The 27,951-nt window shown below is 45.8% G+C and overlaps 1 protein-coding gene across 1 annotated transcript; it reads left to right on the top strand.

The window, feature by feature from the left end:
* The first annotated feature begins 1,047 nt into the window (after positions 1–1,047).
* Positions 1,048–27,609, top strand: PRDX6 (peroxiredoxin 6). The gene is made up of 5 exons (XM_040360112.1): positions 1,048–1,234; positions 19,767–19,923; positions 23,512–23,658; positions 23,743–23,889; positions 26,920–27,609. The coding sequence occupies exons 1-5, from the start codon at positions 1,143–1,145 to the stop codon at positions 27,049–27,051; spliced, it is 675 nt and encodes a 224-aa protein (XP_040216046.1). The 5' UTR covers positions 1,048–1,142; the 3' UTR covers positions 27,052–27,609.
* Positions 27,610–27,951: the final 342 nt, after the last annotated feature.

Below are 27,951 nucleotides of genomic sequence, written 5' to 3'. Positions count from 1 at the left end.
GACGCTGTACCCAAACACAATTGATATCCTTTTTTTCCCCACAATTAGAGCTTTTATTTGGTGGTATTTGATCCCCTCTGCGGTTTTTATTTTTTTGCGCTATAAACAAAAAAATTGTCTGATCCGTCCGCCGCAATGTCGCAGTAAAAATCAATGATCGTGCCATTACTAGTAAAAAAAAAAAATACAAAATAAAAAGTCCATAAATCTATCCCCTATTTTGTAGACGCTATAACTTTTGCGCAAACCAATCAATAAACGCTTTTTGGATTTTTTACCAAAAATATGTAGCAGAATACAAACTGGCCTAAATTGATGAAGAAATTGGATTTTTTTTTTAAATTGTATTGAGTGTTTTATAACAGGGAAAAAAATATAATATAATATATATATATATATATATATATATATATATATATATATATATATATATATATATATATATATATATTCAAAATTTTATTTTTTTGTTTATAGCGCAAAAAATAAAAACCGCAGAGGTGATCAAATACCTCCAAAATAAATATCTATTTGTGGGAAAAAAAGGACGTTAATTTTGTTTGGGTACAGTATCGCACGACCGCGCAATTGTGAGCTAAAGTGACGCAGTTCCATATCACAAAAAATGGCCTGGTCATTAGGGGGTAAAACCTTCCAGGGCCGAAGTGATTAAATCAATGGGTTTGGTTCCTACTTTAGGATTTACTGCTGTTCAGGGGCTCTGGGCTTCGGCAAAATGGCAGCAAATGCTGGCGGAAATTTACAGCGAACATATTGGTAGTATAAATATTAATGTGGAATGTAAAGACCATTATTTGTTATGGGTAAAATTCCACTTTAATGATTACTCGGGCTCTTCCGGGGGATTTCTCACTTCTGTGACCCCCGGCGGCCCTGCACACAGTGGTCACGTCCGCATTCAGCTGACTCACCGCTCCAAAGAGAAAGGAGAAGAGCCGCTGTACAGCCAACCACACACTCACACCTATCACTGAGACACGCCCACCAGGTCTGCCCACCAGCGCTCCTGTCAAAGTCAAAACCGCCAGCCCCGCCCCTTTTCCCGGTTGGCCCCGCCTGCTCCGGACTATAGTATTAGCGGAGTTCTCACGTGTCAATCATCACTAGCAGTGACAGCCGCCATGCCCGGGATCCTGCTCGGAGAGGTATTCCCTAACATCGAGGCCAATACCACCATCGGCCCGATCAAACTGCACGACTTCCTGGGAAATGAGTGAGTTGTCTGCCAATCGCCTTCTCTAGCTGGGATCGGAGAGCTTCCTGCTATATCAGACGGGGTGGAGGGATCATTGCAACATAGCCCCGGAATTATTCTGCTGTGTGATCATCGATCCTACATCCCCCATCCCTGATAGTTCTCATCATACACCCTGCAACCCCCCCCCCCCCTCATCATACACCCTGCAATCCCCCCCCCCCCCCCCACCATACACCCTGCAATTCCCCCCCTCATCACACACCCAGCAATCCCCCCCACCCCCCTCATCATACACCCTGCAATCCCCCCCCACCCCCTTATCATACACCCAGCAATCCCCCCGTCATCATACACCCTGCAAATCCCCCCCCACCCCCCCTCATCATACACCCTGCAGACCCCCCCCCCCCATCATACACCCTGCAATCCCCCCCCCCCTCATCATACACCCTACAATCCCCCCCACCCCCCTCATCATACACCCTGCAATCCCCCCCCCTCATCATACACCGTGCAACCCTCCCCTCATCATACACCCTGCAATCCCCCCCACCCCCCTCATCATACACCCAGCAATCACCCCCCTCATCATACACCCTGCAATTCCCCCCCCCCCTCATCATACACCGTGCAATCCCCCCCCCCCCTCATCATACACCCTGCAATCCCCCCTCATCATACACCCTGCAATCCCCCCCACCCCCCTCATCATACACCCTGCAATCCCCCCCCCTCATCATAAGCCCTACAGACCCCCCCGCTCATCATAAGCCCTACAAACACCCCCCCCCCCTCATCATACACCCTGCAATCCCCCCATCATACACCCTGCAATCCCCCTCCCCCTCATCATAAGCCCTACAAACCCCCCCCCCCCCCCTCATCATACACCCAGCAATCCCCCCGTCATCATACACCCTGCAAATCCCCCCCCACCCCCCCTCATCATACACCCTACAGACCCCCCCCCCCCATCATACACCCTGCAATCCCCCCCCCCCCCCTCATCATACACCCTACAATCCCCCCCACCCCCCTCATCATACACCCTACAATCCCCCCCACCCCCCTCATCATACACCCAGCACCCCCCCCCCCCCCCTCATCATACACCCTGCAATCCCCCCCCCTCATCATACACCCAGCAATCACCCCCCTCATCATACACCCTGCAATCACCCCCCCCTCATCATACACCCAGCAATCACCCCCCCCTCATCATACACCCTGCAATCCCCCCTCATCATACACCCTGCAATCCCCCCCACCCCCCCCCCCCTCATCATACACCATGCAATCCCCCCATCATACACCCTGCAATCCCCCCCCCCTCATCATAAGCCCTACAGACCCCCCCGCTCATCATAAGCCCTACAAACACCCCCCCCCCTCATCATACACCCTGCAATCCCCCCATCATACACCCTGCACCCCCCCCTCATCATAAGCCCTACAACCCCCCCCCCCCCCTCATCATACACCCTGCAATCCCCCCCCACCCCCCCCCCTCATCATACACCCTGCAAACCCCCCCCCCCCCCCCCCCCTCATCATACACCCTGCAATCCCCCCCCCCCTCATCATACACCCTGCAATCCCCCCCTCATCATACACCCTGCAATCCCCCCACCCCCCCCCCCTCATCATACACCATGCAATCCCCCCATCATACACCCTGCAATCCCCCCCCCCCTCATCATAAGCCCTACAGACCCCCCCGCTCATCATAAGCCCTACAAACACCCCCCCCCCCTCATCATACACCCTGCAATCCCCCCATCATACACCCTGCACCCCCCCCCTCATCATAAGCCCTACAAACACCCCCCCCCCCCTCATCATACACCCTGCAATCCCCCCCCACCCCCCCCCTCATCATACACCCTGCAATCCCCCCCTCATCATACACCCTGCAATCCCCCCCACCCCCCTCATCATACACCCTACAACACCCCCCCTCATCATAAGCCCTACAACACCCCCCCCTCATAAGCCCTACAAACACCCCCCCCCCTCATCATACACCCTACGAATCCCCCTCTCCTCATCATACACCCTACAACACCCCCCCCCCCCTCCTCATCATAAGCCCTACAAACACCACCCTACAAATCCCCCCCCCCCCCTCCTCATCATACACCCTGCAATCCCCCCCCCCCCCCCCTCATCATACACCCTACAAATCTCCCCCCCCCCCGCTCATCATGCATCCTACAAGTCCCTTTGCTCGTCATCATACACCCTACAATCCCCCCCTCATCATTCCACCCTCATCATACACCCTACAAATCCCCCCCCCCCCCTCCGCTCATCATACACCCTACAAATACCCCCCCCCTCCGCTCATCATACACCCTACAAATCCTCCCCCCTCCGCTCATCATACACCCTACAAATCCCCCCCCCCCCCCGCTCATCATACACCCTACAATCCCCCCCACTGCTTATACTACACCAGGGGTGCCCAACCAGTGGCCTGCGGAGCCCTCTGATGTGGCCTGCGACCTCCTTCTCTGGGATGGAATAGAATACCGTTATTAAGTTTATTACTAAAATCACAGAGTATATATGGGCATACATGGGCATATCTGTTCTGCAGGGGTTACTGGGCTGCTTTCAAACTGATCCCCAGGTGCAGAGAAGTGCGCCTGTGGGTTACCTGCACTGAGCCATAGACTTCTATTACCTGCGAGTTTGGTGTGCTGAGAGTAGAGTGGGCTCTATAGAACCGAGTGGGCTGCCATTCACCCTCTCCGCTCATTGTGGCCTGTGACTGGTTACCAAGTCGCTTAAGTGGCCCTTGCTCTTCAAAAGGTCCTACACCCTACTAAGGATGAGCTCCGGGCGTGTTCGCACACTCCATGTGTAGAGCCCGCCAGGAAGTCGGCACCGCGCTGCGCTAATCACAGGCAGGGAGACATTTCCCGATCTCTGCAGCCGAGCATCGGGATAATGTCTCCCTGCCTGTGATTAGCGCTGCGCCGACTTCCTGGCGGGCTCTGCACATGGAGTGTGCGAACACGCCGGAGCTCATCCCTACACCCTACAGATCCCCCCCCCCCCCCAAGTCTGCTGCTTTAGGCTTCATTTCCATGGACGTTTTTACAGCCACTTTTCTGAGCGTTTTTTGCAGCTTAAAAACAGCTCTCCATGTTGGTCTATGGCCTCATGCCCACCATGACGTTTTTGAGCTGTAGATTGCTGAGCCGTTTTTAAGCTGCAAAAAAAACCAGGACCAGTGCGTTCTGAAGCTCCAGCGTTAGAGCTGTAAAGACGCCAGACATTAAGGCTTCATTTCCACTGGCGTTTTAAAAGCCACATTTCTGAGCGTTTTTTTTTTTTTTTAACAGTAAAATTTTTTATTTTGAAGACAGACAACAAAGACACACACAAATCAACGACAGTACAAGCCACAAGGGCAGCAGAGTGATTACACAATCATAGTAAATCAGCATATATATAACATAGCTATGGTGGGATAGTAGGCCGGCCACACAACTCACAGGACAGACTTCAGGAATAAAACAAGTGCCAATCTCGGGGCACCAACCGCAGGAGGGAGGTAGAAAGGCAGGGGAGACAACAAGGACAAGGGCAGGGGGGGGGGGGAAGGAGAGGGAGGTGAAGGAGAAGGAGGGGGGGAAGGAGAGGGAGGGGGGGAAGGAGAGGGGGGGGGCAGCGACCCGCGGGACACCTCAGTCAGGGGCCATCACAGGGGGGTTATCAACAAATCAGTTAGGTGAGTCAATCCACTTCGACCAGATTTTTTCAAATTTGGCTGGACAGTTCCTGCTCTCATACGTCAACCTATAGAGTGGGAGAACTCTATTAATCGTAGCCAGCCAGGAGGACACTGTGGGGAGCTCAGTGCCCCGCCAGCGCAGCAGGATCTCCCTCCTGGCGTAGAACAAAGCAAAGGTGATACCCAGTTTGGTGTACCTGTCACCCTCAACCTCACCCAGGTAACTAAGGAGGAACACTTTCGGATCCCTTACGAGCTCCACCCCACAACGGTCCGAGAGGACCTCCGCCACCTCCCCCCAATACGAAGCTAGCTTGGGGCAGGACCATACCATGTGAAGGAACGAGCCCGTTTCCCCCAAACACCTGGTGCACCTGGGGCTCCTGGAGGGATAAATCTTAGCCAATCTCTGCGGAGTGTAGTAGGCCCGGTGCAAAAATTTTAATTGTATAAATCGGTCTCTGGAGGCGATCATAGACGGAAGAAAGGAAGAGACACAGTCCTCCCAAATCTCCTCGTCCAGATCCGGGATGTCCGCATTCCATTTGGCCAGGGCCCCTGCCGTGGTAGTGTCGTATGCTACCGTGAAACGTAGGTATAGGGATGAAAGGGGCTTCCCCATGACACCCGAAATCAGGAGGCGCTCAATCGAGTCCGACTCGAGCGCAACCGGTTCCGGGAACTGGGCTGCAAGAGCGTGCTTGAGTTGTGCATACCTAAAAGTAAGGGAGGATGGAACCTTGTAGATCCGGCTCAGCTCCTGAAAGGGCATCACCACACCTCCCGGCATAATATGCCGGAGGGTAAGGACGCCCCGCCGAGCCCAGACCACCGGGTCAGGGACCGTGTTCAGGTGGGGGAGGAGGGGGTTACCCCAAAGCGGGGTATGTGGGGAGACGGTGTTGGGCTTCAACATTCGAGCCCTAGAGGTCGCCCACACTCGAATAACGGTCGCCATTGGCCCCGTAACGGAGGGGTGAGCCCTACATCCCCGAAACACCAGGTTAGATAGGGCTGCGTAGGAGCCCAGGACAGCCGCTTCCAAGGTGACCGCCGGGTTCTGGCGTGGCTGGGAAAACCACCAACGGACTGTCACCAGGACCGCCGCCCAGTAGTATGCAATAAAGTTGGGGAGGGCCAACCCACCCCCGGACAAGGGAAGGTAGAGGGTACGTTTCGCAACCCGGGGTGGACTACCCGCCCACACAAACGTCATCACTATACTGTCAAGACGTCGGAAGAAGGATTTCGGGATAGTGACAGGGGTCTGGCGGAAGAAATATAGTAATTTGGGAAGTATCACCATCTTCACGAGGTTCCCCCGTCCCACCGGTGAGAGGGGGAGATTACGCCACGTCGCACAGCGCTTGGTCACATGTTCTAACATCGGGAGGATATTCTTCTCCATGTACGACCCCGACTCGAGGCCCACCCTTACCCCCAGATAGGTGAATTCATCCACCCATCGTAGGGAAGTATGTGAGTCAGTGCGAATCAACGAGGGGTGGAGCGGAAGCAACACCGACTTGTCCCAATTGATTCGCACTCCCGAAAAACGCCCGAACGTCTCAAAATGCGCCAGTGCGTTACGCAGGGAGGTAGAAGCATCCGCCAAGTACAGCAGAGCGTCATCGGCGTAGAGTGACAATTTCTCCTCTAGGGGGCCCACCCTGACCCCTCGGACCTCCGGGTCCAGCCGGATGTGCGCGGCCAGCGGCTCCAAAGCCAGGGCAAATAATGCCGGTGACAGTGGGCAGCCCTGCCTGGTTCCCCGCTCCAAGGAGAAGGAGGGGGACAGGGTCCCGTTGGTGCGAATACGCGCTGTGGGGTGAGCATACAACATTTGTATCCAGGACAGGAAACGGGGGCCAAAACCGAACCGCGACAAAACCGCCCAGAGGTAGCCCCACTCGACCGAGTCGAAAGCCTTCTCGGCGTCGAGTGAGGCCACCACCCCGGGATCACCCGGCTGAGCGTTTTTTACAGCTTAAAAACGCCTGTCCATGTTATTCTATGGCATCATGCCCACATAGACGTTTTTGAGCTGCAAATGGCATAGGCGTTTTTGAGCTGTAAAAAAAAAAAAAAAAAAAAAAACGCAGAAACATGGCATTCTGAAGCTCCAGAGTAGAGCTGTAAAAACGCCAGACGTTAAAAAACGCTCAAAAACGTGCGAAAACGCTCAAAAACACGCAAAAACGCGACCGCGGCATTTTTAAAGCTGCAGCTCACAAAAATTTTTTTTTTTTTTTTTTTTTCAAAATAAACATGGACAGGCGTTTTTAAGCTGTAAAAAAAGTGGCTGTAAAAACGTCCATGGAAATGAAGCCTTATGCCGCGTGCACACGGTCGTTTTTTGTGATGAAAAAAACGTTGTTTTTAAAAACGTCATTTAAAATGACCGTGTATGGGGAAAACATAGTTTTATGTCTTCTGAAAAACGACAAAAAAAAAAAAAAAATTCGAGCATGCTACAATTGTTGTTTTTCAAAACGTCGTTTTTTGTGTCATAAAAAATGACCGTGTGTAGCTAAAACGACGTTTAAAATGACGTTTTTAAACCCGTGCATGCTCAGAAGCAAGTTATGACGCGAGCTTGAATGGAACAGAGTGCCGCCGTACGTGCTGAACGTAACCGCACTTTGCTAGAGCTCTTTGAAAAAACGATGGTGTGTATGCTCCGTCGTTTTTTAAAATGAAGTTTGAAAAACTTAATTTTTTTCATGCTAAAAAACAACCGTGTGTGGCATTAGTGTGGTGTTTTTTTTTTTTTTTTTTCTTTTTTAGGCTTCATTTCCACTGGCTTTTTTACAGCTTAAAAAAGCCTGTCCATGTTTATTTTGTAAAAAAAGCTGCAGCTTTAAAAATGCCGCGGTCGCGTTTGTGAGCGTTTTCACGCGTTTTTGAGCGTTTTTTAACGTCTGGCGTTTTTACAGCTCTACTCTGGAGCTTCAGAACGCCCTGGTCCTGCGTTTTTTTTACAGCTCAAAAACGCCTATGCCATTTGCAGCTCCATTTGCTGTAAAAAACGCTCAGAAAAGTGGCTGTAAAAACGCCAGTGGAAATGAAGCCTTAGTTGTTACTATGGTATACTGACATTTCATACGTGGCAAAGGCTTTTATTGACAATTACATTTATGTTTATGCAAAGAGTCAATATTTGCAGTGTTGACTCTTCTTTTTCAAGACCTCTGCATTATGCCCCGGCATGCTTTCAATCAACTTCTGGGCCTCATCCTCACTGATGACTGCCCATTCTTGCATAATCAATGCTTGGAGTTTGTCAGAATTTTGTAGAGTTTTTTTTTTTTTTTTCAGAAAGTGTAGCTGCTGACTTTTTTAATAAACAGACACTTACCTGCTCCACGGTCCAGCGATGCGGCCGCCTGGAGCGTCGCTCCCCTCCCCTCTTCCCCCCCCCCTTTTTGCCGGCGCCTCCATTCAGACTGTGGGCACGCGGCCGTGACAGCTTTCGGATTCTCGGCCGGGCACGCACTGCGCATTCGCTAGTCGGGCTGCGCTCTAGGAGTGGACAGGCAATCTCCTGGGACTTTTCACGTGTCCCAGGAGATCGCCTAGAGGGAGGGGCTGTCTAAGGCGAGAGGAGGAGTCGCTTAGGCGTCCCGTAGGTGGAAGTGGGACAGGAAGTCCCACTCCTAACGAAGACATGCATTCGGAATGGATCTGGAGAAAATTTTTGTGGCGTGAACGGGCACTTAATGTTAACCTCTTTTTAAAAGTATAATGCATAAATACTGCAATGGGTAGAGTAGGCATTAACGCCCAGCCGCCGCACATGTACTTTCTCAGCAGTCTGAGGTTGTGTACCTAGAGTGCAGCTCCCAGCACACTGACAGCGGTCAGCCATGGGCTGCGGGGAGGCAGTCCGAGACTGATGCCATTTCTTTTTCAGTGTTAAGGGATGGTGCACACTTCACCGTTGAGCGGAGTTTTTCTGCATAATTACCACGCAGCTTTCCGCAAAGGGTTTTCTGTGTGCCCCATTCGCACTTCCTTGCAGCTATCAGCTGTGGGGCGCAGCGGTTTGGAAAAATTCAACATGTCTGCGTTTTTCTGAATCACTCTACAGGTCTCTGAGATGCCATGCATGATTGCAGTGAATAGAATGTCACTGTGACTGTCTATTTAATGTTTAGGGAGGAAAAAAGGGGAAGCAGTGTAAGAACGCAGGGCACCCCGCCCCCTTCCTCCTTTTCTGGCAGCTGTGATCCCTACCCACAGATTTTTATATTGTTCCTCTTTGTGAAGTGTAAACATTTTCCTTATAAATCTGCAGCTTTCATAAAAATGTCTGGAGGTCCAGCCATGAAGGTTCTGGTTTCTGGTACAAGGTGACAGCGCTCTTTTGCTCTATCTGATTTCCTGTATTGTCACCCTAACCCAGGAGTGCCCAAAGTTTTGAGGAGCGAGGGCCACTTAAACGACTTGGTAACAATGAGCGGAGCGAGCGGATGACGGGTCCATGTCCACTCTGCATATGCAGAGTGGACATGGACATGACCCACTCTACTCTATGGACCCTCTGATCTGATCAGCCCAGATGGAAAAGGACAGACCCCCCCCCCTTCTGTGTTTTTTTTATTTTTTTATAGCAGATTGAATTGGAGGTAGGTGGGTATATGGCAGGGTTCGACAAAATCCGGTCGCAAATGCGACTAGAATTAGCGACCTGGCGCCCGAGGAAGCTTAGGCCTGCAGAAGGCCGCAAAGTCGCGGCCTCAATTATCGGCCGGCGCGGCCCGACGCTATCACGCGGGGGGGGCACACAAAGACATAGGATACCCCCACCGCGCGATCGCGGCGGCCGGTAATTAAGGCCGCGGCCTTCTACAGGCCTAAGCTTCCTTCTGTGATCTGGCGCCATCTTGTGGTGGTAGTTGGCATGACAAATAAACCAGAAATTCTAATAGAACTTCTAATATTAAAATATATAACACCCTGAAGAATAAAATGGCGGTCATTGCAATACTTTCTGTCATACCGTATTTGCGCAGCAGTCTTACAAGCGCACCTTTTTTTGGGGGAGAAAATACATTTTTTTTTTTATAAAAAAAAATAAGACAACAGTAAAGTTAGCCTTTGCGTGTTTTATACTAATGTTTCTAGACCCGACGTGATTGACGTTTTTAACGAACGGCGCATGCGCCGTCCGTGAACGTATCCCAGTGCGTGTGCTCAAAATTACGCCGCAAATAGTTAATGCTTTCGACGTGAACGTAACTTACGTCCAGCCCCATTCACGGACGACTTACGCAAACAACGTAAAATACGACGCTGTTCGTACGTTTCCGACGTCCATACCTAACATGACTTACCCCTGCTTTATGAGGGGTAAATTTACGCCGGCGTATGTCTTGCGTAAACGACGTATCTTGCTACGCCGGGCGCACGTCCGTTGGTGAATCGGCGTATCTAGCTAATTTGCATATTCAATGCGGAAATCTACGGAAGCGCCACCTAGCGGCCAGCGTAAATATGCAACGAAGATACGACGGCGTGAGAGACTTGCGCCGCTCGTATCTTAGCCAAATTTATGCGTAACTGATTCTAAGAATCAGCCGCATAGATACGACGGCTCTCATTCGGACTTACGACGGCGTACATGGCGATACGCCGTCGTAAGTCCTTTGAGAATCTGGGCCTTAGAGTTTAGTAAAAAAACATTACCTTTTCATAACAGTCTTCCATTCAGGTATTGCCACCTATTGCTGTCCCAGGCAGAGTGCATTTAATATCACTCTGCTTATGACAGGAGTTGGCGCTTTACTGGAAGCATCAGCTTATGTGGCTTTGCAGCCGCTTGCTACACAACACTGATGCTCTGGGATGGTGGGTTGCCAACCCACAATCTGGGCTTGCTAACCTGCCATCCCAGAGCAGGAGGTCCCGGGCCACATCAGGGGGCACATGTGGCACCCGGGACACTGGTTGGGCACCCCTGCCCTAACCCATGCTCTCTCAGTAGACTACAACACGCATTATGCCGACATGATCTACTGTTATCACCATCACTAAAGTTGCCCATCTGTGCTCCCGGCCCACCCCCCTTTATGATGTTGTAGAAAGGTCCCACTGATGTGCAGGTGTCATTTTTATACATGAGAAAGCCTGCTGCCTAGACTACTCCCCCAGTTTATTGAACTTATTGTGCAGGAATTGGGGCCGATCTGAGGGCCTGAAGGACCAGGGACCATGGGGCCAATCTGAGGGCCAGGGACCATGGGGGCGATTCTTGTGAATTGACAATGTAGAAAAGGTTGCTGGCCCTGGCTTTAGTAGGTCTCATGGAATGTTGTACGGTTAGGGCTTGCATCCACTCTAAAGTGGAACTTCAGATGTGTGAGGGATGATCTCTGAATCAAGGACATAGACAGGTAGAGTTTTTTTTTTTTTTTTTCTTTTCTTTTTTTCAGCCAGCGGGTTGACTGAAAAACAGATTCCTCCATTCTGCTGTATTCCCAGCATGCACTGCCCGTTCTCGCGCATGTGCACTAACAGCACGTAGCGGCGCTGTAAACTATTTGCTATCACAATGGGTGGCGTAAGTGCCCGCCCCGTTGTTATGGCAACCTAGCCCTCGGGCCTGCCCATTGACTTCTGGGAAATAACACACATCTCCCAGGAGCCGTAGCGAGCTGAGATGCCGAGGGAAGTGACGTCAGGAGCCATGGTGAGGAAGGGGAAGATTTGAAGGGACCACATAGCAACAGGGATTAAAAGGTAAGTAAAAAAAAAAATTCTCCAAATGTTTTTTTTTTTTATTTATTGGTGGAACTCCGCTTTTAAAAGAGGTTTTATTCCTTTCCACTACTGTAAGCAGCTTGTAGTGGAGATTCCTCCATCCAAGCTGCTTAGGATGGTTCAGCATGCAGGCTAAAGGAAATGTATCCACGTGTGGCTGCCTCATTCTTGTTTCAAAACTTTACATACAGTATATATGTATTTTTTTTTAGGCCATCAAGCATACTTATCTATTATGAGGTGCAAGGAGCAACAAAATCGCCTGTAAGGCCTGTTCACAAAACGCGTGACGCACCAGCGGTGCCGTTATTTCCTAATGGCCCCCCAAACGCGTTGTGCATCTTGTCAGATGACAATATCGCAATGCCAAACGCGCTGGACACTGTGCCAAATGTGGTATATAAGCTTCTTTGGTTTGTTTTTGGAGGGAATGGCGACCTACTCAAAATGATTGGTGCTGCTTCAAAAACACAACAATAAGCACAACATCGCTCAGGTGTGAATGAGGCCTAGCAGTCACTAGGAATCGCTCTTAATGAGAACGGAGCAAGCAAAGATTCTGATTGGCTGCAATGAGTGTTATAATTGACTGTAGCTGCAGAGCTACCCTTAGTATGTTTCTGATACAATGACGCAACAGCAAAGCAATAAGGGTTGCATAAGAAAGTATAAAGATTTACATGGGTCTTGTTGCGTATTGTCCCAGGATATGATTTGTTTTTGGCTATACATGCCAGGGGGACTCTGATCGCTTAGTCTCCTGTTTATGAACGCTGTGTACATTGCATCTGCTAGGATCACGACTTAACGATAATACTCGTCTTTAGCTCCTAGTTACAAAAGCCCATTGTTAACTTTGGATTGATTCCCAAAGTATTTGTACCCATACTGTTAACTGCCAAGGTGTAGTGTTACCACAGTCAGTCAGGTGACTCCACCTACACTATATTGTCTAGTATTGGGACGCCTGCCTTTAATGCACAAAAACTTTAATGTCATCCCAGTCTGAGGCTGCATTCACACCTGAGCATTTGTCGCCTGAAGCGCCACGCCCCAAAACGCTAGAGGGGGAAAAAATACATTATTCTCTATGGAGATGGTTCACATCTCCACTACAAAACGCCTGATGCCGAACGCCTGAAGCTGAAACAAGTTCTGGACCCTTTTTTGTTGCTCGAATGTGGGCGTTTTACATTGGTGACCCTAGACCTGTAAAAAATCGCGGTAAAAAACGCTGCGTTTTGTCGCGGCAAATCGCGGTAAAAACCGCCGCAAAGCGCTACGCTCAGGTGTGAATGCAGCCTTAGTCTGTAGGGTTCAATATTGAGTTGGCCCATACTTTGCAGCTATAACAGCTTCAACTCTTCTGGGAAGGCTGTCCACAAGGGTTATTAATAATAATCAGGGGTTGACAAATTTGCTTGGAATCTAGGAGCCAGCTAAAAAAGTTAGGAGCCAGAAAACGCGCCCTGTCCCGACGAGCTTGCGCGCAGAAGCAAACGCATACGCGAGCAGCACCCGCATATGTAAACGGTGTTTAAACCACACATGTGAGGTATCGCCGCGATTGGTAGAGTGAGAGCAATAATTCTAGCTCCTCTGTAACTCAAAACATGCAACCTGTAGATTTTTTTTAAACGTCGCCTATGAAGATTTTAAAGGGTAAAAGTTTGTCGGCATTCCACGAGCGGACGCAATTTTGAAGCGTGACATGTTGGGTATGAATTTACTCGGCGTAACATTATCTTTCATAATATAAAAAAACAATGGGGATAACTTTACTGTTGTCTTATTTTTTAATAAAAAAAAGTGTAATTTTTTTCACAAAAAAAGTGCGCTTGTAAGACCGCTGTGCAAATACGGCGTGACAGAAAGTATTGCAACGATCGCCATTTTATTTTCTAGGGTGTTAGGATAAAAAATATATATAATGTTTGGGGGTTCTAATTAGAGGGAAGAATATGGCAGTGAAAATAGTGAAAAATAACATTAGAATTGCTGTTTAACTTGTAATGCTTAACTTGTAATACCAACGGCCACCACCAGATGGCGCCAGCTTACACATCTGGTGGTAATAACTTGTAATACCAACGGCTCACCACCAGATGCCCCCCTTTCAAGCCAAGTCACCAGGACCCTATTTCTAGTCGCCCTGGTGACCGGGATTTGTCGAGCCCTGATAATAATAATAATAATAATATTATTAATATACAGGATTTATACAGTTTGCACAGCCCTTTACAATGCAGGGAGACACACCAACATTACAATTCAAAACAAGAGGGTTGGAGAAGCCCTGCTCCTGCGACCTTACAATCTAAAAGGTAGGGACTGTGAGGAATGAACTGATGAGGGGACTAGAAGATTTGGTTAGCTGGAGGAAGGATAGGCCACCCTGAAGAGATGAGTTTTCAAGGATCGCCTAAAAGCAGACAGAGTAGGAAAATCTTTGTGCTGGGTGCAGCTGAGAGTGGCGTTGTTACGTAAGTGACAGCGTGGTGCGAGGTTGGTGGGTCCTTCGTCGCGAGTTAGTGCGGATGGCAGGGGTCTGACACCAGTGTTCGTCACATATTGGGTTACGAAGTGTCTCTACCTAGATGTAAAACATGCACACTGATGCAGGTAAGTACCATGCAGGCACAGCTCGACTGCCCTTGGACACCCACAACAGCAGGTACTTCCATATATGTGTATGCTCAGCTTGGCAGAACATTCGGGCATTTTAGGAGGGGGGGTGTTAAAAGATCAAAATGGCGTTCCTATCTAACCTGTCTAATCTTGTGCCACTGTTGGACACAATATACACTATATTGTCAAGTATTTGGGCACCTGCTTTGGACGCACATGAACTTTAATACTTTAATGTCTTCTCAGTCTTGGGCTCCTTTCACACTAGGCAGACTCTGTCGATACGTAGTCCGCCTGCTCCTGCCAGCTCAGCGGGTGATCTGGCCGTAGATCTCCGCTGAGCCGACGGATTACAAGCTCCTCTCTGCTCACTGAGTGGGGAGGGGCTTGTTGGGTGCCGCAGTCTCCTATGGAGCGATCTGATGAAAACGGACATCATCTTACCCAAGCCGATCCGCCATGGATGGAGGGGGACGTATCCCCATACGTCTGTTTTTAGTGTGTGTGTGTGTGTGTGTGTGTATATATATATATATATATATATATATATATATATATATATATATATATATATATATATATATATATATATATATATATATATATATATATATATATATATATAATATATTTATTGTGTGTTTCATCGATCACTTATATTTTACTGAGGCGGAGTCTGAGTGTGATGTTATCACGCACCGGCGGGTCAGCTGACACAAACGACTGGATCGTGGTACCATTTAAAGCGGTTGTATAGTCCCAAACAAATTATTAATTTTTTTGTCACCTGTAAGGCAAAAGGCATAATGAGCTAGTATGCACCGCATACTAGCTCATTATGAAATACTTGCCTTAGAACGAGGTGTCGGTAACGCACCTGGTCCACGCCGAGGGAGATGACATGTTGCCTCGGCGTGTCTTCCGGATATCGCGGCTCCAGCGCTGTGAGTGGCTGGAGCCGCAATGCCGTCTTTCCAGCAAGGTCCGGCGTCTGCCAGGCCTTGACACAGGAAATCCCCTGTGCGCTGCAGTCAGCGGCTCATTGCAAGGGGAATATTTTTTTTTTTTTTTATTTATTTGTTTTTTTTTTTTTTTTTTTACCTACAGGTAAGCCTTATTATAGGCTTACCTGTAGGTAAAAGTTTAAAAAAACTATACAACCACTTTAAGTGCAATTTTTTTTTTTCTAATAGTTTTTTGACTGTACTACACTATGAGGCTTCTGTACTTTACCTATGCATAGAAAGGCATTCTTATCTCAAGGGGCTCTGTTTATACATTCCATTGAGGAAGCTAGTATAAGAGACCTGTGAGAATGCCTATCTTGGACATGGAGACTGTGCGCCTTTTAAACTTTAACTCATAATCGTATCTATTTGGCAAGAGGCTCATTTTTTCTTTTTATCCTTTTTTTTTTTTCCTTTTACCATCAATACCGATATACGTCAATACCCGTGGCTTAGGCTCCCGAAAGTGGGAACAGGATACCTGTGAAAGACTGGTATCCTGCCCCCCCCCCCCCCTGAAAGGTGCCAAACGTGGCACCAGAGGGGGGGGGAGGAGTACAACCAGCGGAAGTTCCACTTTTGGATGGAACTCCGCTTTTAATATGTTTTGATACTTAAAGAGATGGCGCACCTTTTTGTTTTTAGTATTGCTAGTGGGCCCAGTATTCGGGATACTTGAGTTGCAGTAGTCCACATTAATGCATCCTTTCGGCTGAGCGTAAGAATTTATTTGTCCCATTTTTACATGCCTTTGTTCTGCGCCTGTACTTTTTTTGTATTCAGGTGCACTTTTGAAATGATTTGTGAATCTTTTCATTTTATTTTCCTTTTTTTTTTTTTACTTGCCTGCTCAGAGAAGCGCCAATCCTCCTTTTCTGGGGTCCCCTGCCGGTGCTCCTGGCTCCTCCTTTTTGGTGGGTGCCCCCATAGAAAACAACTTTTTATGGGGGCACTCTTGCAGGTTTGATTCTGAGCCGCCCTGTCTGCTTCTGTTGACAAAAAATGTAATTCACAGCTGCTATCAATCTGCCCTGTGAGGAAAGAGAGCCAGAGTCATGACACAGAATTTAAATATTTTTTTTACCTCTATGCATAGAATGCATGAAGGGGGGAAAACAATAAACTTTAGGGTTTAGAACTACTTTAAAGTAGTTTTATTAGATGAGTAAATAGTGAGACCTTTGAATATTTTCTCTATATATATATTTATTTCATATTAACAGGGGGGTGTGTGTGTGTCTGTGTGTTTTTTTTATTTATTTTTTTATTATTATTATTATTATTACAAGGTAATATGTAGAAAGCATTTTAATATTTAAGAAGACCTTGAACCTCCAACGTGTTTCATGGCATTAACCCTTTTCATGCTGACCCCGCACAAATATGCGGCCCTACTAGACTGGGCTTTTTTTTCCGTGGGGCCGCATATTTGCGAGTGCGAACAATGGGGACCCAAAACATTTGATTCTGGGTCACTTGATCCCTGTCATAGCCTCTGATTGGCTACCACAATGATTGGTCACTGTGAAGCCTGTATTTCTATCTTGCCATGGGTGTTATATATATATATATATATATATATATATCTCATAAGTTGAAAAAACGCCGCCTTTGGGTCTCCAAGTATCAAAGTTACCCTCAAGTTTGAAATGTTCCTATGCAGCAATTTTCATCAGTTTTTTTTTTTTTTTGCATTGGCTTTGCATAACGATGGAAGTTACGGAAAGAAGGGGGTACGAGTGTTTTTACAGGAGTTTGAGTTCGGCTTTGTACTTTTGCATGCTTCCCATGTATAGAATTTGCAAAATAATGAATAAGAGGTGGTAGTTTGTACTTTGTCGTGTGTGTAACGTTTACATAAAGTTGCAGTTTTAGTAGGCATATTGAGCAAGGTTTCTCAGACCAGATTAAATAGTCCAGCTTGTGTTGTGCACTGCAGGAATGCAAACTTGTATGACGGCCCTTTAACCCTGTGGCGTTTTTGGCATTGCTCCTAGTCTTGTTGTCTGGGAGCCTGATATTTTACATCTTTTGATATTTGTATGCCTGTTAATGTATTTGCTGGTTTAGGGCAAGATGGGTTAATTTTAAAATGTATAGCTAAGCAAGGTATGCCTGAAATGTGTGTTGAAATCGTATAAACCACCACTCCCAAAGCTGCTTGGCTGATTTTTAGTAAGAAATAATAATAATAAAGCTCTTGCATGTCTACAGTTGAAGCTCCATGAGTCTTGCCCAAGAGCGTTACACTTGGTAGCATAACCAGATATTCAGAAAGCTGGCATCTTGGAACAGAGTCAAACCATCATAAATGCGTTTGTAATTGTTGTGAACTCGGATCCCATGTAGGTTGTACTGCTCCCATTGGCTGCCAATTAAAGGGGGAGCACAGTTGGGGCATAATGACTGTTTGGGGGGGGGCGGGCACACATTGACCACAAACAGTTGTGGGGCATGCACCCTTGACCTTCATCATAAGGGGACACTAAAACCTGACCATTGAAATTTGTAAGGTCTTGTGTACATTACATAGACTGGACCCCCTTACTAGTGCACTATATGCATTATGTACTAATACATTTTTGTTGTGTGTTTTATTTTTGCTATAAAAAAAAAAGTGATATTAGTGATTCGTAGTGGTTATGAAAAGGCGCTAAAAGAAAACTATCGGTCTCAAAAAAGATACACAATTTGTGTACAGTGTTGAAGAACTGTGTAATTTTGGCCAAACTATCACAGCACCTAAGACCCCCATACACACTACTTTTCTGCAGATTTTTGTCTTTAGATTTACCAAAACCATGTAGTGTAAGGGCCTGCCTGATTGCATACAAATTGAAACTCTTAAAGAGCACGGGTGCTGCCACCAACCGCATGATCGCCAATAGAAGCGGCACACTCAGTGCGCCTGCGCGCCATGGTCTACGGCGCATGCGCTGTAGACATCAGTGCAAAAGCAAATATCTCCTAAACCGTGTAGGTGTGTGTGTGTTTTTTTATTTTTTATTTTTTTTATTTATTATTATTCTTTATTATTAATACAAGGTAATATGTAGAAAGCATTTTAATATGTAAGAAGACCTTGAACCTCCAACGTGTTTCATGGCATTAACCCTTTTCATGCTGACCCCGCACAAATATGCGGCCCTACTAGACTGGGCTTTTTTTTCCGTGGGGCAGCATATTTGCGAGTTCGAACAATGGGGACCCAGAACCTTTGATTCTGAGTCACTTGATCCCTGTCATAGCCTCTGATTGGCTACCACAATGATTAGTCACTGTGAAGCCCGTATCTCTACCTTGCCAAGGGTGTATGTGTGTATATAATATAATATATATATGTGTGTGTGTGAAAAAAACTACTAGATCAAAGTTTGATCTGTGTGTGTGTGTGTGTGTGTGTGTGTGTGTGTGTGTGTTTTATATATATATAACACACACACACACAGATCAAACTTTGATCTAGTAGTTTTTTTCATATATATATTATACACACACATACATACATACATACATACATACATACATACATACATACATACATACATACATACACACACACACACACACACACACACACACACACACACACACACACACACACACACACACACACACACACACACACATTATATATATATTTATATATTTATATATATATATATATATATATATATATATATATATATATATATATATATATATATATATATATATATATATATATATATATATATATATATATATATATAATTTTTTTTTTTTTTTTTTTAATTATTAGAATCAGTCAGTGTCAGTGTGTTTTAGGCTGGATTCACACCTATGCAGTTTTAGTGCTTTTTGCAAGAAAAATGGAAGGTTTGTACACCTAGTGCATTACCAGAAATAATTTAATAAAAACATTTTTGTTTAAAAGTGGGTACTCGCAAAATGCAACTGACAAAAGGGCATAAACACAGTGCATAGACATGCACAGAACACTGGGTACAGCTAATGCGTTTTGGGGGCGCACCCCCTTCCTCAGAGCTAGGCTACGTGCTTTTTGCAGGTTTGCACTACAGTCCATTTAACATGGTTTCCTATGGAACACGTTCTGTAGAGTAAATATGCAAAAAGTAAAAAAATGCATGGGTGTAAATCCAGTATTAGGTAGGATAAAAAAAAAAAAAAACAGCAAAATGCGCACTATTGTTTCTGGGCTGTACTACGGGTACATTCAACAACTAACATACACCTGTGTGGTATCATTGTGATCGCCAGGAGCAGGAGAATTTTTTGAGTTGTTCTTTGGTGGAAGGTTATAGTAGTAGCAAATTACAGCTAAATAAAAAAATGTGTGTAAAAGTGGCATGCAACACTTTTGCTTATAAATTCAGAATTTTTAACTAAACTCTTTTTTTCTTTTTAGTTGGGGTGTCCTTTTTTCACATCCAAGGGATTATACACCGGTCTGCACCACAGAGCTCGGACGGGCAGTAAAGTTGGCGCCAGAATTTAAGAAACGCAATGTCCGCATGATTGCTTTGTCCATAGACAGTGTGGAAGACCATCTGGGATGGAGCAAGGTATATTTTTGTGTATTCATATTACTTTTCTGGCTGTTACTGAAATGGAGACAGGACAGTCAGGAGCAACTCTTTAAAAAAAGAAGGAAAAAAAAGGCTGCTGTTGCAATTAAAAAAAAAAAAAAAAAAAAAATCTACAGTTAACGAGAAGTTCCAGTCTCAGTTTAAAAAAAAAAAAAAAACCTGCTGACTTTTACTATAAGGACACTTGCCTGTCCAGGGATCCCATGATGTCGGCCCCCCAATAGCCGATTTGTCAGTCTGCTTTGGGTGCAGACGCCGGCATCTGTAAGGGAAACGGGGAAGAAAAGCCTTGCATCATCACAGCCTGTTTCCAACTGCACATGCACAACTTGCGCTGCCCTCTTTTGAATGGTACAGCTGTCTTCTGGGACCTCTATATGTCCCAGAAGGCAGCGGGGCAAAAGAGTAGAGGCCCGAAAGTGGGAGTGGGCACCTGTCAAAACCAGGTACCCTTTGGACGGGAAGCTCTGTTTTTAACTTCTGCATTAGTTACAGATCCTGCACCTAGTTTCTCACCCCTTGAAACCTACTAAGTGTGTGTGTTAGTGTTTATTATTTTTTTATATTATTATTATTATTATTATTATTATTAAAGCGGAGGTTCCACGATTTCTGGAATTTTTGTTACTATGTGCAATGCTTGGTAATATAGTTGGCAATGTACCACTCACTTGCCGCTTGTACGTCTATCGGTTCGGTTTCCGTCATAAATATGAACTTTTCAAAAATAATCCTGGGCTTTTCCATCTTGCTTGTGGGCATTGTGAAGCCCACAAGCAAAGACTTCCTGGATTCTGTGATGCGAGTCACGTGACCCTCGAGCGCGAGAATACACGCATTACTATTTCAGATGGTCTCCTGTGAATCTTGTAACGTCACTCCCAGGAGACATTGCTCCCATAACGCACTAAGGTGTCGGGGGAGCGAAACGCCCACTCCCGCGGGGTACAAGACCCGGAAGTGAGGCTAAAATCCATCTGATTCAAGGTAATCGTAGACACCCTGAAAAAAAAAAAAACACGGTGGCTTATACATTTATTAAGGCTGCAGGTCTGAGGGTGAACCTCCGCTTTAAGCAGCTCATTATTGTCTTCTATTGCCCCAAAGACGACTCCATCCATATGGAGCCAAATGCTTTCATTTTATGACATCAGTAAACCCCCAGCAGATTATGGACCTTGACTACATAACGGGCAACTGAGGAAAGAGACTCAGAATTGAGTCCTATATGAGAATTGCAAGTGTGTGTGTGTGTGTGTGTGTGTGTGTGTGTTTTATCTTTACACATTTAAAAAAAAAAAAAAAAAAAAAAAATGTAGGCGTGAAGATTACACATAACACCCAAACATTATACTGTCTACGTTTTGAAAGCGGATACCCTAGAGAATAAAATAAAGTTAGTTCCAATTTTTTATGTCACACGTTTATTACCGCAAAATTCTAGGAAAAGCAACATGACTGTCAGACCTTAAATTTGCATGCGCCCGTGAAATAGCGTCAGACTTCAGTACCCTATATTTTCTATAGGCGACACTTCTAAAGCCCCCTATAGGTATCAGTTTAGTGTTACAGAGGAGGTCTGGTGCTAGAATTATTTCTCACTCTGGAGTGCGTGGTGGTATGTAACGTGTAGGCACCCCAAAGCATTCAATTACGTTTGTACGTGCGTATATATGTGGGTGGGGGCGTCAAATTAATATATATAATGCAATTTGCCGGCAGCGCAGCCACATGAATGCTTTCGCATGAAGATGTCTGCTTGTCTGTTTCACACACAATCCTGGTGGCTGTAGCAACCCGATTGTGTGTGTGTGTGTGTGTGTGTGTGTGTGTGAAACTCCCCGCTGTCAGGTCCGTATGATGTAGGGACCTGGCAACGAAAAGGTTAAACTCTGTAAATTAGGTATTTACAACCAGTGGCCAGAGGAAACTGGATACAAATGGCGATCATTAATCCGATCACATAGGTGTGAACACCCAATGCGATCTTATTCTGGGGCAGACCAAGAAAAGGGTCCTGTGCGAGTTTGGCCCGAAGTCTGCTGCACGGTGCGAATCGCATGCAATCTCGCAGAGCACGCTGGTGTGAACCGGCACTTAAGGGTTGTTAAATAATTGTTTTGTTTTATTAAACAAGTTCTGGTTCTCTAGGGAAAGCCTTCAGGTGTGAGTCTGTCTGGGGCAACTGGAGCAAATAACAGGTGTGGATACCTGGCAGATGACTCCTGTGTACACAATCCTGTATAATCGCTAAGGAGCTCATGGTGTGTAACTTTATTTGCAGCTACAGTGGATAGAAAAAGTCTACACACCCCTGGTAAAATGTCAGGTTTCTATGATGTAAAAAAATGAGACAAAGATAAATAGTTTCAGAACTTTGTGTGAACTAGGTTCACGAATATGTGATCTCCGACATCGCATGTAATTCGCACCCGCACCGCAGGTGCCAATCGCATACGATATCTGTGTGATGCGAGTTCAGCCATACAGTCAATCGCATTCGATTTGCAGAAATCTGATCACATGGATGTTTCACCTATGCGTTCTGATTCGCAGTGCGACTTGTGAACTCACACAGGATCTGTGAACAGATCTGGGGGTGTCATTAACAATCTTTTGACACCCACAGCGGTTCGCAGAGGGCAGTGTGAAGCAGAAGTACAGACCAGCTATAGAAATCAATGCAAACGGCTAATGGAAAGCTGGATGCAGCCAGTACTTCATTCTGCAAAAGCTGTGTGGTGCTGAACAGGTCCACATAGTGGGGACCCTGGGATTTGGGTGACAGTAAGTATTTTTAGGTAGATGGCTGGCACTGGGGGGGGGGGGTTCTAAAGCTGATCAATATCTTTTGGTGAAGTTGGCACTTTTTAGTAAAGCTGTCCTTTATTTGCCCTAGCACTGCCCATTTTGCCACACCCCTACAAACCTTATAAGTGCACATGGTAAAATGTTTGCAGCCCATGGTCTATTTCTAAAAAAACAACTGCTTAAAGTGGGGGTTCACCCAAAAAAAAATTCTAAGATTATATCCAGCATACTAACGACATGTAAAGTATGCTGGTATTTTTTTTTTTTTTTCTCCGTACATACCGTGTAATTGTTATTTTCGCCCAGGCTTCCGGGTTCTGACTACTGCGGGACTGGGCGTTCCTATTGAAAGCTTAGCTGATTGACGTCTGGTGAAAATCTTCCCATGTTGCATATAGCGCGTCACCAATTTTCCGTAAATGGCCGACATGCGACATGTAGAGCTGACTGCGTAGGCGCCATATAGCGCTGACTCGCAGGTCAGCTATTTACAGAAAACTGTATGTACGGAGAAAAAAAAAAATGCCAGCATACTTAAAATGTCGTTAGTATGCTGGATGTAATCTTAGAAAAAATTTTTGGGTGAACCCCCACTTTAAATTATGCCAAGGTTCTTGGTCCCTCAGTTATACATATATAAAAAAAAAAAAATGTTTTGAGACACGAGTTTATAATTCTTGGTTCCATTGTATTTTTTTTATTATGCCAATTAAAGTTCTTGCTTCTGTCCCCTTTTTTTTTTTTTTCCCCCAGGACATAAATTCTTACAACTGTGATGAGCCAAAGGAGACTCTGCCCTTTCCAATTATCGCAGATCCTAAAAGGGAGCTTGCTGTACTGTTGGGTATGCTGGACCCCGATGAGAAGGACAGTCAGGGTATGCCAGTAACTGCCCGATGTGTGAGTATCCTGAAGAGAATGGGCACTGATGCATTAAGTCCAGTGATGTGTAATTACTGAATCTGCTGTCCTGGTTTTCCTCAGGTCTATATTATTGGTCCAGATAAGAAAATGAAGCTTTCTATCCTATACCCAGCAACCACTGGTAGAAATTTTGATGAGATCTTGAGGGTTATTGACTCCCTGCAGCTGACAGCAACCCACAATGTTGCAACCCCTGTGGACTGGAAGGTAACAATGACTTGTATGGTCTAGTGCTAACCGCACATGTTGCAACACTTTTCTTTCACTGCACTTGTAGTATATTGTGTTTCATACTATGACACTATAGGCAGCGTGTGAAAAAAGAAATGTGTTTGAGGTTTTTAAAGAGTAAAGCCTGGAACAAACTGACTGCCCCGGTCAGAGCTGATGTACTAACTATCTGACATTGGTACAGTGATCTCCCCTGCTGAGCTGTTGTGTTCTGACAGGGGGCGGCCATTGGCTGAGAGCACTGATCCGGGGTCAGCTGCTGGTTTTCCAGCATGCTCGTTCGATGGAAGCCAGCCAGACCGACATACACACGGGCAGAATGTTGGACTTTTTATTTTATTTTTTTGACTCCCAACATTCGGTTTGTGTACCCGGCTTTAGTTCACTTGCCTGTCCAGCCTCTTATCAAAATCCAAGTTCAGTATGTACTATCACCCGATCTGGCTATTCACTAAGAAGTGGTCTGTGGAGGATCCAGTGTTCCTTTCTGCTGCTGGCCATTTACATTGTTCAGACCACATTGGTGTGTACAGCAAGCCCGCCTTTTGTTTCTGCCAAATTTTATACTGCCTACTTTTCTAATATATGAATATTTGCATTATGTAGGTGCTTAATGTTTGGCTTTTGATGCGTTGTTTATTTTTGGTTTCTTTATCCAGCTTCCCAGCTCCTAGAAGCCCTATTGAAAAATGGACAATATTATACATTGTAGTTCATATGCCAAAATCAATGCCTCTCAGTGACCAAAACACATCGTGTGTGTTTTTTTTTTTTGTTTAACACTGTAAGAAGAACAAATGCCCTCATGAGTACCAGGCCTAGTGCAGAAGAGTAATTTAAAAACGGGATACTAAAGTTTGTGTGGTGTGTTATTTTTAACAAAACAAAAAAAAACGTGGTCCCGGAGCCAGGAACACTGCAACACACACACCCCGGCCAGGAGGGCCACACACGACCCCGAACCAAAGGCATCTGCCCCCTAAATACCCCTCCCCAGCATGCACTGCGAGGCAATCAACCCTCCTGATTGGCTGCCGAGGAGAAATATCCACACTACCCTGACTCTACTGCTGCCACCGGTCAGTCTGGGGTGTGAGGCCAGACAATGACGGCGCACACATACAGTACAGCCAAAGCTGGATCAGAGGCCCTGAATTTAACCAAATAAACACGGTCAGAGGTAACTAACTCTCTGGCCACCCTCTAAATTTACAGCAGCACCTATGAACAGTAGCCGGGTGCTATATAGGTTTGCTAGCCAATCGAGCACAGTGATACCGTGATCATTAAACCCTGTATTGTCACTTTTGGCAGTGGGGGGGGGGGGGGGGGGGGGGGCCAAGTCCTGCTAAAAAATGAAATTGGCATCTCCATAAAGCTGGTCAGCAGAGGGAAGCATGATGTGCTCTAGAATTCCCTGCTAGAGGGCTGTGCTGACTTTGGACTTGATAAAACACAGTGGACCAACACCAGCAGATGACAAGGCTCCCCAAATCATCACTGACTGTGGAAACTTCACACTGGACCTCATGCAACTTGGATTTTGTGCCTCTCCACTCTTTCTCCATACTCTGGGACCTTGATTTCCAAATGAAATGCCACATTTTTGCACAGTCCGTGATGATTTGGGGACATGTCATCTGCTGGTGTTGGTCCTCTGGGTTTTATCAAGTCCAAAGTCAGCACAGCCCTCTACCAGGAAATTCTAGAGCACTTCATGCTTCCCTCTGCTAACCAGCTTTATGGAGATGCTGATTTCATTTTCCAGCAGGACTTGGCACCTGCCCCCCACTGACAAAAGTACCAATACATGGTTTAATGATCATGGTATCGCTGTGCTTGATTGGCCAGCAAACTCGCCTGACCTAAACCCCATAGAGAATCTGTGGGGTATTGTCAGGAGGAAGATTACAAATGCTGTTGGTTTTTTAGGGTTTCTTGTTTTTATTGGTCTTATGTAATAATCACATTTTCTGAGATACTGAATTTTGTTTTTTCACTAGCTGTAAGCCATAACCATCAAAATATAAAAAGAGATTCTTGAAATATATCACTATGTGTTTAATGCATCTATATACCGTATTTGCCGGCGTATGAGACGACCCCCTAATTTTCCAGGAAAAATGTTGGTTTTGGGATATACTCGCCGTATAAGACTACCCCCTTCCTACTAGTCTTTCTGGAAGCTGAGGGGTAGCCGTAACAACCACTGACGGGAACAACCGCTGACAGAAACAGGCTTTTTTCAAAACTTACTGTGCCATCACTTTCCCCCACTGTGCCATCACTTGCCCCCACTGTGCCATCACAGACGATCTCCCTACCTTATTTTGCATGCCTAAACTCCTAATGAAACGCCTTTGTATCAAAAAAACGCATGGAATAATACAGTCAGAACTGCAGTGTCTAAAAAGAAAGGCAATTAACCACCTGCATACCTTATTTTTTTGCAGATTCTGTCTGACCCAGGCTGCTGCGGGCATCCATGATTCAAAGCCGCGCCTTCTCCTCAGACTGTTCCGTGATAGGCGGAACACAAATTTTCCCAGCAGGGCCTCTGTTCAGTGTTCCGCCTATCACGGATGTCCTCTCGTCCGAGGATGAGAAGGCATCCGTGATAGGCGGAACACTAAACAGAGGCCCCCTGGGAAAATTTGTGTTCCGCCTATCACGGAACAGTCTCTGAGGAGGAGGCGCGGCTATTAAATCATGGATGCCCGCAGCCTGACGGAGTCACGGAGACTGTCCTCGGCGTACAAGACGACCCCCGACTTTGGATGCATTTTTTTGCATCCAAAAAGTCGTCTTATACGCCGGAAAATACGGTAAAAGGAGTTTCACTTTTTGAATTGAATTACTGAAATAAAAAACTTTTTGATATTAAATTTTTTTAGATGCACCTGTATATGTGGGTGGTGGTTGTTTTTATTTATTTTTTGTTCATTGTGTTGTACACAACCCGTCTTCTTGGTTAACATAGTCCATGTTCTTTTTCCCTTCACACAGCCTGGAGACAGAGTCATGGTTCCACCAACTGTACCACAGGCAGAAGCTGACAAGATCTTCACCTGTGGCGTTTTCACCAAAGAGCTGCCTTCTGGGAAGAAATACATGCGTTATACCGCTCAACCACATTAATTTTCTTACGCTGAACCACTTCTGCTTGGTGGTGGAAAGCGCTTGAGCCAAGTTTTACACAAATCAAATACGTTCATATATGATTTCCTCACGTTTCAGTAATTCAGCCTACAAAAAAAATTACTGAATCATTATGTAATTTTGGTATTGGTAGCTTATTAACATTATGCCTATCTTTTTCTTTTATATAAGGCTTTGTATAATTGTTATGTTGGCCTGCACCAAATCTCCAGTCTACATTGCACTACTGTTACTAAACAAATGTTGAGACTTAATGATCTAATTAGCAGGAGATTTAAAGGGGTATCAAGCCCTCGGAAAGCCTATGCCAGCCATTGAGTGCCTTTTGACTAAATCCAATGCCCTTTAAATTAGTGTGGCTTTCTTTTCTTTTTTTTTTTTTTTTTTTTTTTTCATTGAATTCGAAAAATAAAACTTTGCAGGGGTCTTTTGTAAACAATCTAGGCGTTGTACTCACTACAGAAAGTTTGCCTTTCAAGTATCTGGGCTGCCTGTAAAATTATTTTTGTCAAATAAATTCTTCATGTGAACTGAAAATTTGTCTTTTGTATAATTGCTTTCAAAACTGTTTATCCATGCTGTACCTCCAGAAATTGTATGCTGTTTGAGGTCACCCGGTACTAGTTGGTGGCCTATAGAGGTTTATGGAGACTTCATTGGCACAAAAAGGAGAATGTGACTGCCCACCCCCCTCTTGCTCCTATGTGACACTGCTGGTTATTGGGCATCCAGCTCTGTGACATGGGGGAAGGCAGTCCTGTGCAACATACTCAAGACTTCTGTGTTCCCAGCTGGTGGTGGGGGGGGGGCAGGGGTAGTTTGGGGGCAGTATTAAAACAAACTGGTACTTTACCCCAAGAAGAACAAAGCAACAGTTCA

The sequence above is a fragment of the Rana temporaria genome, chromosome 7, assembly GCF_905171775.1.
Source record: "Rana temporaria chromosome 7, aRanTem1.1, whole genome shotgun sequence".
Taxonomy (NCBI): Eukaryota; Metazoa; Chordata; class Amphibia; order Anura; family Ranidae; genus Rana; species Rana temporaria.
The sequence above is the reverse complement of the archived record's forward strand: the minus strand, read 5'-3'. Positions and strand labels throughout refer to the sequence as shown.